This window comes from Haliaeetus leucocephalus, unplaced genomic scaffold, assembly GCF_000737465.1.
Source record: "Haliaeetus leucocephalus isolate CR32 unplaced genomic scaffold, Haliaeetus_leucocephalus-4.0 Scaffold566, whole genome shotgun sequence".
In the NCBI taxonomy this organism is placed as follows: domain Eukaryota; kingdom Metazoa; phylum Chordata; class Aves; order Accipitriformes; family Accipitridae; genus Haliaeetus; species Haliaeetus leucocephalus.
In genome coordinates this window covers 7,524,514-7,538,114 of record NW_010973002.1, presented here as the reverse complement: position 1 = coordinate 7,538,114, position 13,601 = coordinate 7,524,514, and the positions used below count along the sequence as shown (strand labels likewise).

At 41.4% G+C, this 13,601-nt stretch overlaps 1 protein-coding gene across 2 annotated transcripts in view; it reads left to right on the top strand.

The window, feature by feature from the left end:
• The window catches only part of SCIN (scinderin), a 51,827-nt gene that overhangs the window by 14,854 nt on the left and 23,372 nt on the right, over positions 1-13,601 (top strand). For both annotated transcript variants that reach the window (XM_010577646.1, XM_010577647.1), the window contains exon 4: positions 4,357-4,506. In XM_010577646.1, the coding sequence (XP_010575948.1) occupies positions 4,357-4,506 (150 nt within the window). The remainder of the gene's footprint in view (positions 1-4,356; positions 4,507-13,601) is intronic.

The window sequence follows — 13,601 nt, the reverse complement described above, 5'->3', positions numbered from 1 at the left end:
CTAGCTGACTATATTTCAGATAAATCTACATCTAAATATTAGCCTTGTCAAGAAGTGGCTTTAACTTTTAAAAATCTCTCCTTCTGGCTGTTGTGGTTTAACCCCAGCAGACAACTAAGCACCATGCAGCCGCTCACTCACTGTCCCGTCCCTCCTGCCCCTGCAGTGGGATGGAGAGGAGAATCAGCAAAAAAAAAAAAACAAACTTGTGGGTTGAGCTAAGAGCAGTTAAATAACTAAAATATAATAATTGTAACTAAAAGGAATATAACAAAAAAAAGAGAGAAAGAAAACCCAAGAGAAGACATGTGACGCACAATGCAATTGTTCGCCACCCACTGACCAGTGCCCAGACAGTCCCTGACTAGCGATTGGCCCTGGCCAGCCTTCCCTGCAGTTTATATACTGGTCATGACGTAACATGGTATGGAATATCCCTGTGGCCAGTTTGGGTCAGCTGCCCTGGCTGTGTCCCCTCTCAGCTTCTTGTGCCCCTCCAGCCTTCTCGCTGGCTGGGCATGAGAAGCTGAAAAATCCTTGACTTTGCATAAGTGCTACTTAGCAACAACTAAAACCATTATTGTGTTGTCAGCATTCTCATCCTAAATCCAAAATACAGCACTATACCAGCTACTAGAAAGAAAATTAACTCTATCCCAGCAGAAACCAGGACACTGGCTTTAAATTGTTAAAAACCCGATCTGCCTAGAGATTGAAATGTGCAAGTTACATCTTCTACCATGAAGCCTCAAATTTAGATACATTTAAGAAATAATTGAGAAGGTGATTTTACTTCAGAAGAGAAAATTAACTAAATCTAAGCTCCTAAAAGCTTGTAGCACTGAATGCTTAAGATATTTGTTTTGTGCTCATAGTAAATACAGTAAAATACTATATACCTTGGGACGCTTTCATGGCTTGTGGCTGCTTACTTCCTTCTATTAGATTATACAGTACATGAAGTTTAGCTTTCAGGGTTTTAATAAAGAATGTGGTCTTTATTCTTTAGTGCTGATAAGAATCAGTCTTGTTTCTCTAGCTTTTAAAATCAATATTTTTTTTTAAATAACCAGGGAAGATGGAGCTTATAGGAGTGGTATGGCTCAACCATGTGAACTCCAGATCAAGGATGTTTTCAGATACTTCTTGTTGATTCAAGTTTTTTCATGTGGCAGGAGAAAACCTTACCACACAAGGTTTCTCAAGGTTACAGATAACATTTCATATTTATTTATTTTAGTTTAGGAAAAATGTATTTAGACCACATTATTTTGTGGGAATGTTTCTGTAGTTTAGGAATGTGGACTCCATAAGGAAAATAATGAAATCTGCAAATCAAAAAATCTGAAATCCCTTACTGTATATTTTTAAAGGTCTTTCCCCTTCCTCAGGCTGATTTGAAGCCTAGAGCTAGTGGACTGTAGGAGAGCTCAGTTAAGTCACTTGCTGACTGAAGGAAAACTGGGGAATATGCTGTGAATGCGGGGTAGCTAGGGTGCACTGTACATCTGAGATGCTAAGAAAAGAAAATGTGAATTCACTGTCTGAGAAGTAGAGCTCTTTGTAATTTGCAGTGACAGTTTAAGTCTCACAATATCCTTTGTGGTCAGTACCGTAAATACTACTCATTTTGTAGATGAGAATACTTGTTTGAGGTTGCATGGTCAGTTACCAAAAGACCAAGAGAAGGCTGACACGTATAGCTGAAACTGAACTTTTAACCTTTCTGAACAAGTAATCTCCATGATTTGCAGCATACACACTGAGATAAGGCAATAGCTGCCTAACCTCTTCAGCTAGTTCTCTGTATATGTCCTCTTCCTTACTGCTTCTATAGACTGCAGGAAATAAAGAATTCTTATTTATTGTTGCTATATCTCCACTGACTCCTGTTTTCTCACGTAATTTCAAATAAGCTTAGTTAGTAGGAGGTAGGCCAAGATGAGAATGGGTAAGTTGGAGTGGTGAAATTCGCAGAAACTAAAGGAGTCTGTGTTTTGGGAAGTCTCCCAAAATCTGGGAGAAGGTGGCTGAAGCAGTGCATGGCTATAATAACTATATTTAAAAAAACCCTTTTGACTTTCTGTATACTCAAGGCAGTCTTCATTAATTCTTTAGAAAATTCTGTTGCCCCAAGATTGCACAGATACTTTCTTTTCCTGTGGAAATGTAGAAAGTGAGATTTAAGATAAGATTCAAACCTGAAGCCAAGTATGTCTCCAGATTCTGGATACTTAGTAAGCGGACAGTATTTAAACTGGAACTTGAAAGCAGATATTTTTTTTCTTGTCTTAATACTACAGTCAAGTTGGTAAAGGCAAGCTGAAAACCTCACAGTTTTCATTGCATAACATCTGCAGGTTGAAAGGGATCCAGTTCTGGGAATCTGTGTGATCCTGACGTAGGCTTAAAACTTTGTCTTTGAAGGATGCTTCCGAAGGGAAGGGAAGGGAACTTGGCTGTGAGATCACTGAGTTTGGGAGGGGTTTTTGTGTCCAAGCTGGTGAAGAGTAAACATAAGAAGTTACTAGTGCTGTTTTGCATGCAGATGGCATCAGTGTTAGCTGTCTTCTAAAAGCTTGCATCTGCTAGTACAGAGAAGCTGTACTTAATATCTCACTTGTCTCAAGCCACCATTTTAAGTACTATTAAATAACAATAGTGGTCAGCAGAAAGAGCTTAAGAAGCTTTTTTTTGAATGAAACAGGTTTTCATCCGAAATCTAAATTTTATACAGTTGTATATACATCGTAAAACTAAGACCCCAGTAGTTTACCCAGTGAGGGTTCTGATTAAATCCTTGTTATTTGTGTTGTAGATGAATACAAACTAGTTCAACCTCTTTTAAAGTTGAAAATGAATGTGTACCTTTATTGCTGTACTGTTTGGGCTATTGAATAGAATCATGTGAAGAAGAATCAAATTACTTTCTTCCAGAAGAAAGGTGGGGGGGAGAGCAACCAGCTAAGCTGATTAATTTCCTTTGACTAGCTCCTTCGAGCTCAGCCTCTAGTGGCTCTGCAGCTTATGTTCTGCCTTTTAGTAATTTTCATCAGGACTGAAATCTAAATTCTTTATTCTGAAATGCTTTGCATTCAGGATGAATAACAGGACTTGCCAAAACGCGGGTCCTTGGTCTGTGGTGCGACTGGATAGGTGACCTGTCTTAGGCTAGTTCTGGTGGTGCTCCTTCCTGAGAGGTGCCTTGGGAACGTGCTCCGTTCTGGTTGAATTGCGCTTTACCCATAATGTGCAGGGCATACCCATTCACTACCTGTTCAGCCAGATGAGAAGAAGGCCTTGAAGGCCCGTAAGATGATATCTGGGAGTGGGCTGCTGCCACCAGAGCACTTGCTCATCAACATGAAGAGCTGCTGCTGTGGTGTCTAAGAAACTCCTTGTAAAGGTGGCAACCACGGTGGGGTGGATTGCCCACGTGGCAGCAACGTAATCCTAGCTGTTGCGTTTGCTGAATGGAGGCATCTTTTATAGATGTGTCTCTTGTCTTTAGTTTAGTCAGTTCCTGAGGCAGGAAGGGGGACCAGGAATAAGTCCACCTTCTGCTGGGGAGAAACTTGGTGGTTTAACTGACCAGAAAAACTGTGTATTCCTGATCTGTGAATCTTTAGAAGTCGTTTATAAAGACATTTGTGATAACTACAGTTGGAAGGGCTTGCATTAATCTGAGGTTAATAAACTTTTGGGAGCATTGGATCAGCTGTACACTGAGGAAAAATCTTCCAGTGAAGAAGACTTTTTATTGAAAACACCTATGTCATCTGTTTGCATGTGAGCTGGTTTTGTGGTTTGATGCAGCAGGGTACATGACAAATATCATTATACAGCAGAAAGTCACCAAAACAAAAACTGGATTAAAAGATCTAACTTTACCTTTGAGTAGCAGATACAGTCAGGGTTTTCCTTGAGATTTTGAAATTACTTTATTTCTTGCCACAGATGAGAACCAGCACTGCTAAAATAGCATAGAAGAGGACCTGCCAGATATAAAATAAAAACAATTTGCAGTAGCAAATTTAGGAGTTTCAGGGTCTTTAGATAGCTGAAGATATATCTGTATTTGGGATAAAACTCAGTCAGACCAAAACTCTTGACTATTCTGAGGTTGAGCGATCTCCTAATATGTGGATGCTAAATTACATTACATAAATACCTTCCATATTACAAATATCTAGGTCACTTAGGAAATCTCTTCTGGAAAGTATTTCTGAAAGATGTAGCTTCACTGATGTTCTGGTGGTTTAGATCCAGTAAGATAATTATTAATAAAATATTAATTTCATAATTTTGTTCAGTGTTGAATCTTATTGCTAATGTGTGTGCTTTTAATTATTTTAGGAAATCTATCAGTGGTGTGGCTCATCATGCAATAAATATGAGCGTCTGAAGGCTACTCAAGTTGCTGTTGGCATTCGGGACAATGAACGAAATGGAAGGTCTAAATTAATTACTGTGGAAGAAGGGAGTGAACCAAACCAGCTCATAAAGGTACTGTAATATGCATACCAGTTACTGACATAGCTGTGAATAAAACACATTTACACCTCAGGAACTAAATAGGACTGGGCTCAAACTTTATGTTCTTCAAGGACTGCAGGAACTCAGATTTAGGTAGGCCAGTTTATACTTCTTTTTCCTCCTTATCCAAGCGGTATTAAGTTTATTGGGATGTAAAGTATGAGATAATCAGTCATCTGAGAATGCTTTTTAAAGAACTTAATGTTTCCTTTTTTTAATTAGCTGTAGGGTAACTGAATTAACAGCAGAGCTCGTACCTGAACTGCACCATCTGCTGCTCTGTATGAGGAAAGGGCAGCATCAAGGTGGGACAGCACCAAACAAGAGGAAGTACATAGAATTACTGTGTCTAGGGTGTCAATAAATGTAGCAAATTGCATCCAGATGCATGGGGCCAAGAACACTGCTTTACATCACCACTTCTACTACAAACTCTTATGCACCTAACCTCTAATAACCCCAGTGAGCCCCTTCCTAATATGTTTAGAAAGTTCAACCACTTTTTCAAAAAACAGAATTCAGATTCCAGAACTGAGGTGATCAAAGTAAAGTGCAAAAAAAAAAAATTTCCCCATTTATGGAGTTTTAAGATCTTGAAAAAATTATTGAGCACTGAGTTGTTGGAGGCCACAAACTAATAAAAGCATTGTCACTTGGCATTTGCATGCTAAATTAAGCTTTTTCTATCCATCCTCTAAAAAGAAGGAAGAGGGAAGCAGGGTTATACAGCAGTGCTTCAATAAAATTGAAAATGTACAATTAGAATATTAACTTGTACTTCAGATTAACTTCAGGAAGCAATGCTAATGGTGCATGCAGGTATGCCATTATTTTTGATGGTGCTTATATTCGGTTTTGTCACATGGACTATAACTAGTTACTGCCTAAGCAGCAAAACATGCCAGGTACTGAGCCACCAGCCCTTGGCCATGCTAGCTGTGCTGATGGTTTTGGATGATCTGTCCATCTTCTTGCAAAGACTTTTTGCCTGTCTGTGTGAGTACAGATGTGGCAGTGCTCAGAAGTAGGGGAGGTGGCACCCAGTCTACCAGAGATTTTTGAAGAAAAAAAAAACCAAAACAATCCTCTGCCTGGCTTTTTACTTCCTTGTACAGACTTCTCACACCAGCTCTGATGTGGCATGTATTTTACACCTATAACTTTTATGAAGAGAGCACAGGTTGACAATTAGAGCCCAAAGTCCTGCTGCTTATTTGAATCATGGTATTGGGTTGCAGCCCGCTGCGGGCCACGGCTGAGTGGCACTGTGGGAACCTGCTGGCATGGTCCCCTGGCTGCCTCCTACTGCCAAGCCCATCCCGGGGTTACCGCTCGAGGCTCTGCGCAGGGTTTCTGATAAGCTCATGTGTGAGTTGGGAGCACTGATCAGAACAGCTGCGCTTTGCACCTCTTGTCCAACTAAGGTGCAGATGCAGGTGCAAAGGCAGACTTCTGTGCCGCCACAGCAGGGATGTGGGCCTGCTGCAGGGATGGCCGTCAGGAGGCTGGCTGCCTCCTCCCCCTGACAGGCTATGAGCGGCAGGGATGTGCTGGCCTTGCCCCTGCATCTGTTCGCCAGACTTTTTCAGCTATGTGCAACTGTTGTTTTGTAGCAACCTTGACACATGATTAAGAGCAGGAAAAATGCTAAGGTTGCATTTTGATCCTGTAGTGCATTGTTATTGTATCAGGGAATGAATCTTCATTTGCTCAGCAGTGTATGAAGAAGTTTGTGCTTTTCCTTTTGGATTGTGAATATAGAGGGAAGAAAAATGGTAGTTCAATACAAGTATGTTCATGGCTTTTATCACCACCACTGTAATGAGCGTGATTTGAACGAGTTTGTTGGCAGCCAGGGCTTAGCTTCTAGCCTGCATTGTGCTGGGTAGCTTTGCTTTTGGAAGTGCTGCTCGCACAGCGGGGTTTGCAGCTTGGCTGTCCCAGTCCAAGCTCTGAAATGTGCTGCTAATAAGCCAGGAGGGTAGTTAGCCTCACAAATATATAAAACCTACTAATCCCTATTCCTGCTCAACTTATATCCAGTTCCTGGTGTTCTTCATTTTGATTTCTCCTTGGTCCCACAAAATTGTCTCTAACTTGCTGTAGCACTTGCCCGGGTTCACTGCTCTGAAACTACTATTGTGCTTATTTCTTCCCTCTGCATCAGGAAGGATGGATTTTTGCCATCTCCAGCTTGCTTAGAAAAAGGTTGATTTCTTTTCTAGGGAAAAGAATTATGTACTTTACTCATTTTGTCACCTGGTATGTCACTGAAATCAGAATGAGATTTTCTAAAATTACCTCCTCGGATAAACGTTGGGAATGATTCCCCCTCCCGTGAGCTAGAAATCTGCTTTCCATATCAGTAGCTAAACTTGCCTGTGCAGCTCTGCTAGAAAAGTGTTCACCAGGCAGGGGCTGACATACCCGCCACGAGTACCAATGTGCAGAGCCAATAGTGACCTTATCCCTGCTCTGTAAGCACAGAGTCATGACTCCCAGCCAGTACAGCAAGACTGCTGTGCCTACGCCCCACCACAGAGCCAAGACACAGGCTGATTCAACAAACCCTGACAGACTTCTGTCCTGCTATGGGATTAGCAGAGGTAGCAGCATCCGTGCTGGGCTGGTGTTTCCCAGCCAGCCCACTTTCCCGTTGGGAGCTGGCGAGCTGTGGGTGAGGTGAACTAGTCTGACAAGGGCAGTTGTCTGCTCCCGACTACCATTTTTAGCAAGGACCTGGGAACAGGTTGGCACTGCTTGAACAATTTGCCCATGGGAGAGAGCTGTCTGGAGCACGCTGTAGGGCTGGATGAATTGCTGTGGCAGGCCAGCATGATGCAGCTTGCTTGCCCTGGGAAAGGATAGCGGGTAGAAGCTGGGTACGTGAGTAGTTTTGACAGCAGCAAGCCCTTTTTTCATCTGCTGTAGTGACCAAGGGCCACTTGCAAACACACAGTGGCTCTCCTGTGTTGTCACTCAGGAAACCCAGTGTGTCTGGAAAGCTCAGACCTGTGGTGAGTGCACAGGTCATCTCCTAAGGTACTTTAGGAATCATTAGAACTCTTCAACTGCAAAGACGAGACAGAAACTTTCTGTGCAAGCACATCAAAAGTACTTAACCTACCTGGTCTCACCTCCGTGTTTGCAGTTTAGGTGAGGTACTGACTGGCAGGTTTAGATAAGCAGTGCTGTATAGGGTTGCTGCCTTAGAAAATTTAAAAATAAACCAACCACCTTGGACAAATTGCTGCTCAGTAACTGTTAACTGGTCCACCAGATGCTAACTGTGCTCTGATTTTCACAGGTAAACAGCTGAATAGAGTTACTCATTCTGCTGAATCTTAGGCCCAAATGTTCAAATTGTGTTACAGGAAGTTCTTCTTCTGCACGGGGCCAACCCAAAAATAGGTCTTAGCAGTGCTTGAGTCAGTTTGGTCATTCTGGAGTGACCACATTAGGGTTAGAGCCAACAATGCTTCTTTTTTTTTCTTTAACCGAAAGGAACACTAATACGTGGTTTCAAAGCTAATGTAGGGCCAAAATCTTCTAGGGTCAGTTGTTAGCCCGGTCAGAAACCCCTTTGGGCCAACTGCACTGACACTGATTCTTGTCCTCACTGCTTGCAGTGGTAAGCAGAGATCTCACAGCATCACGTTTGTATACCCAAGAGATCACAGAGATCGCAGAGGTCTGAGAGTGCAGCCATAGTAGCAGGTAGCTGTGCTCAGGACAGACAATTTTCTAACTGTAGTTGGAATCTCGGCTCTAATTCTGAAGAGAGGACAAAACTGGGGAAGCTAAATTTAAAAAATAGTTTCCCATCATCTCATTATTTAACATTATGGGAAATGGTAAGTGGGATGAGTGAATGACTGAGGTACCCTGTTTCCTTTCTCCATTGAAGTTATTGTCCGCTGTTTGGCTAGTGAGTGTGTAAACTGTGCTTCTGTTTTCAGAGTATTGGCAGGTTGGAGAAACAAGGAATCAGAAATGTCTGTATTTGTGAAGTTTTCTAGTCAGTCAGCCAGCTGAAGCTGCTTGCAGTAATGCAGGAAACACAGAAATTCAGGGAAAGATAAAAAGCATCCAATCCTCCATGCGTAGCGCACTAACCTTGATCTGGTATCATACCTCTAGAGATGAAGTAGGAGAGGAAGAGAAAGTCCTAGTGTATTTGTTTTATTATATTTGTGTAATTTGAAATATTAGACACCCTAAAAGATTTTTAGATTAACAGTACTGTTCTGACGACATAGACTCATCTCCTTGTGATACATTTTAAGTATCTCAGGCAGCTGTGACAGTCTTTCTGCAGGGTGTAAGAGCCAATGAAGAAGTAGGATAGACTGAGTTTTAACTAAACTAAGTATTGAGCCTGCATCTGTCCCTTCTGTTTAATCATGAAGTGTTCAGCTAACACTTTTAACGATGGTTCTGTTTTCTCTGCAGTCAAAACTGATTCTTAGAACTGCTTTATTGTTCCCCTACAAATTATTCCCTTGAAACTGCAGCTCTTGGTAGCATGTGATGGCTGCAGTTTTTACTGCTGAGGCTTTTGGCTTTTGCTTCATTTTTGTGAAGGTGTTTGACGTTCATGGCTGAATCAATGAAACGTGAGAGACTTGACTGCTGAGGTCTAAACCCACAAGAAGATGAAGGACCATGTTAGTACATATCTTTGAAATCGCTCTTCTGCCTTTAAACAAAAAACGCCATGACTTTCATTTACTCAGCATTTGCAGTTGTCATGTACCTGGTTTTATTAACAGTTCTAGTGGCCTTACAACAGATGAGTGCAAACTCACTTCTCATAAAATTCTTGTGTAAACATTCAGCGAGTTTAAATATTAAGCAACAGAGGGAACCTCTTCCTCCTTTCTGATAACACAGCCTTTCTCCTCCCTCCTTTTTCTTTAAAGCTCCTAAGCAATGCTTAATCCTGAGAATTCCTGAATGCTGTTGTGTTCAGTGATGATTGTTTTTGCCTATGGTGTGAATAAAAACTATGCACAGATGTATGGGAATTGTTTGATCATATTACAGCCAGTCACACCTTTCTGCATCTGTAACTGCAAAGGGACTGGTAGCACGACACAGTGCTAACTCAGTCATGTGGATAAAATCCCAAGAGCACAGAAAACAGGAAGATCCCATTGCAAATGCAAGTTACAGAGGCTGCTTCTCTAGAGACCCAAATAATGCAGGCATCACCACAATGTCAAGCTCCAGTAAACCTTAAATTAGCTGGATAGGTGTCTGTGCATATGGACAGAAGAGCAGGACCACCACCTCCCTCCTTGTTAAATTCAAGCCCCTAAAAATTATTTGCTACAAAACAAAGATAATTTCCAAGGGCAGCACAGAGCACAGAGAGGTTGCTGGGAAAAACTAAGGCTTGCTGTGACTTGTAACTGGCATAAGTGGGTTTGACAGTGCAAGGGCATGCTTCTCTGAAGGAGCTAAACAGGTTCCTGCAGTCTGGTCCTGTCACAGGGATCATTGGATAAGGCTCAAAGAGCAGCATATGCCCCACCAGTTTGGTACCTGCTGCTTTCCCAGAGCCAGCAAGGGTAGGATCTGCCATCACGACTCTGTAAAAGCAAAAATTGCTATTGCTGCTGTCATAACATTTGCATTTCTTCTTGTTCCCTTGCTTTTGGTTGTATTATGAGGTCAAGTCATACTAAGGAGAGGTTGTTTTGGTTTGCATACAGAGGAGTGGAGGAACAGTGGGAGTGAGGGTGATGCAGGAGGAAGAGGAGGAGGAGGGGTAACTTCTTTTGTGGAATACAAGTCCAGGTATTTGTTAGGGATTAAACAATTGTTTAATTGTGTAGCTTGTACGCAGTTTTACTCAGATGCTATGAGTTCATAAGCAATGAATTGCATGTAACTGTTATGGTCCCACCTGACCTGTTCACTACCAAGAAAATGCCCAATATGAAAAATACTTTAATGAAGTCATATTGGGCCAAATTGTCCATGGCTTTGGGAATATGTAAGCCAAAGTAGTAGCTTTTATTATCTAAATTGAGACAGTCGGACAAAATGGACAAGCTTCCAGGGAATTTTGTGAAATAAATACTAGAAATGAATTTCAGTCCTAGGGCGGATGCAGTATTGAACAGTCATGTACAAAGGGAAATGAATGCATTGAGAGAGGTGCGTGGACAATGGAAATTGTACCAGTCCCCATTGCAAAGACTCAGCTACAAAGTCAGACACAAACAGAGAAGTTAATGACATTTTCATGAGAATGCAAAGACTTAAGAAAACTAATGGGCAGAAAATAGCAGAACTACTAGCTAAAGTTACTGCCTGTAGTTGCGTTGGCTACTCAAACGAACACACAACTTTCTCAAGCTGTTTTGAAACTATGGGACAACTTACCCGTCAGGAAGACAAATATGCTTCTTTACTAGAATGGTTTTGGGTATGTGCAGGTGTCACCAAGAACATAATCTGGGTCTTGCCGTTTGGAACAGTAAGAGTTTGTAGGATAAAAACTTGAAATAGTCCACGGGGAAAAATACTACACATGCTTGTGTGCCTTTCATGGCAACATCTGTCCAATCTGAGGAGTGGCAGTTTATTAATCATTACAGTGTTTAATTAAGATTTATGATGGGCTATGAATGTGGATACAAAGTACAAACCCCTTGCCCTGCAGGGAGCCGGTTACAAGCTGTCAAAACCAGGCATCCTGTTTTTTTTTCTGATTACTGAGTGTATCTCCTTCATTAAGGACAGTCCTTTTTCTCAGTGCAAATTTCCATTTAAAGGACTCAATTATGCAACCTGTACTCAGGCAAAACATGCATGGCCTGGATTTCAGTACAGCTTAGCTGCTTTGCACCAGCTGAGCATTTGGCCCAGTGTTTTTCCCAAGCCCAGGTAGAAAATCAGCAGGGGTTTTGCCCGAGGACAGCAGAGGCTGGTAAGGAGGACTCTTCAGCAATGTTGTGATAATGTTCTTCAAGCTGCAGTTTTCAATCTTGGCTGCCTGAAGCCAGGTACTTAAATGACAGGGAACTGAATAGGAGCTGCAGATGGCAAGTACATCTAAAAGTCAGGCTTTTAATTAAGTCTCTAAATACAAATTTCAGTGCCAGCATTAGAAATTTTACTTCAGAAAATGTTCAAGCATATTGTACTGCATGGCATGAAGTAAATCGTTTATGAATAGCTCTAACAATAGATGGTTGAAAACCTTATTTCTTATGCTAGGAAAGATGCTTCTATACTAGGTATTTTAGTGAATTTCTAAAATCATAATGAATTTCTGAAAGTACTTGCAATTAAATTATAACATGTCTCATTTGTATTCTTGTGGGTGAGAAAACCACTCATCTTTGTTACGTTTTCTTCTTCAGCAGCTGTAGCGCTTGCAGGGTTACCACGTTAGTCAATTATAATCTTATAATTACATGTTAGAATATTAATGGAGTTTGTAGTGGCTTTTTTCCTTTCTGTGCTAGACTATCAAGAAATCTATTGATGAAAAACCACATAATTTTCAGTTATTAAATGAGCATAATTAAGAAGACAAGGCCAAAGAAAAGAGTTGATAGCAGTTATCTCCACGTGGAGTTGTTAGCAGTTATTTCCATGTACGTTCTAGCAATAGGGGGATTTTATGGAGTAGAACTGAAAGGGCAGAGTTTCCTTGCTGTATAAAAAGCTCAAGAGAGATGCTGTCCCTGGAATACAGCATCTCCCCAAGACAAATGCATCTTGAAAGGATTTTTTTTCTTTTTCCTTTTTTTTTTTTTTTTTTCTGCAGGTCTGCCTCATCCCAGCCCCTGCGCAGAGCAACTCTCAAGGGATCTCTGCTCAAGGTTGCCTTTGAATTTTCTTAAGTGACAATTCTGCAGTGCAGGAAGGGCTCAGGGAGGAAAACTTTGTAGTTTGTTTTTTTTTCAGGGGAGCCTGCATGTGCACAGATTGCTGCTCTCTGTCCAGGCCATATAACACTGGAGTAAAAGTCCTATCACATCTGGGCAAGGGTGAAGAATAGCTGTATAGAAGAAAGTGTTCCATGTGTCATGGGATCAGTTCACTATTTCCACCACCACCAAGTGTGTAATGCTGAAGAAATAATATAATTATTGTATTTACTGCATAGCAGGTTATTAGGGCCAGGTCTTTTGCGGATATAACTGCCTATGGCTTTGATGCTACCTGGCTTTGCCTGTAAAAATAAGAGGTAGATAAGTTTACATAAGATGGATTTAAATATTAATCAGTGGCGCAAATTCTAATTTTTAAGAGCTGTAAATCATAGCCCCTTTGAACATATTGTCTCCTTTAAACAAATTTTGAGGAGGTGTAGGAACTTAAAACCAGAAATCAATTATGGAGGGCACCTAAACTAGCAGGAGGAAATGATTTTCAAAGAGCTAAGCAGGATATATCTCCTATACAAAGAAATGAAAGAATCATTCTTGCTCTTTCTCTTTTTCTGTCCTAATAAAAATTTATTTCAACCTTCATCAGGAGGCATTAGAGAAAGTCTATCAAAAATACTCTCGAGTTTGCTTTCTTAAACATTAGGGTCCAAATCTGTGCTCTGTCTTGGATGACAGAGTTTGGGTATTATACCAGAAAGGATCCCCTGGCATCCTGATCTGTTGGGCTGTATGGGACTGGAAATGCTGAGCTTGTGAATACAGCCGGTGGTGCACTGAGAAAAACCTTTCATTGCCCTGAGTACCTCTTTCCACTTTCCCATCTCACGGACTAAGTGCTAAAACACCTTGCTGCAGCTCCCTCTGCTTGCCCTAATGCTGCTATGTTATCATGGCTGCCTGATGCTCCTTCCAGCTGCTATGCATCCCCTGGGAACACTGGTTTTCTAGCAGTGTCACTGGCTGCCGATCACCTGCTGCTGACTCCAGCTCATTCCCTGCTGCTTCAAGCTTCAGACAGTATTTCACAAAATGATAAAATGGTTTAGGTTTGAAGCGACCTTAAAGATCACCTAGTTCCAATGCCCTTGCCATGGGCAGGGACACCTTCCACTGGACCAGGTTGCTCAAAGCCCCAGCCAACCTGGCCTTGAA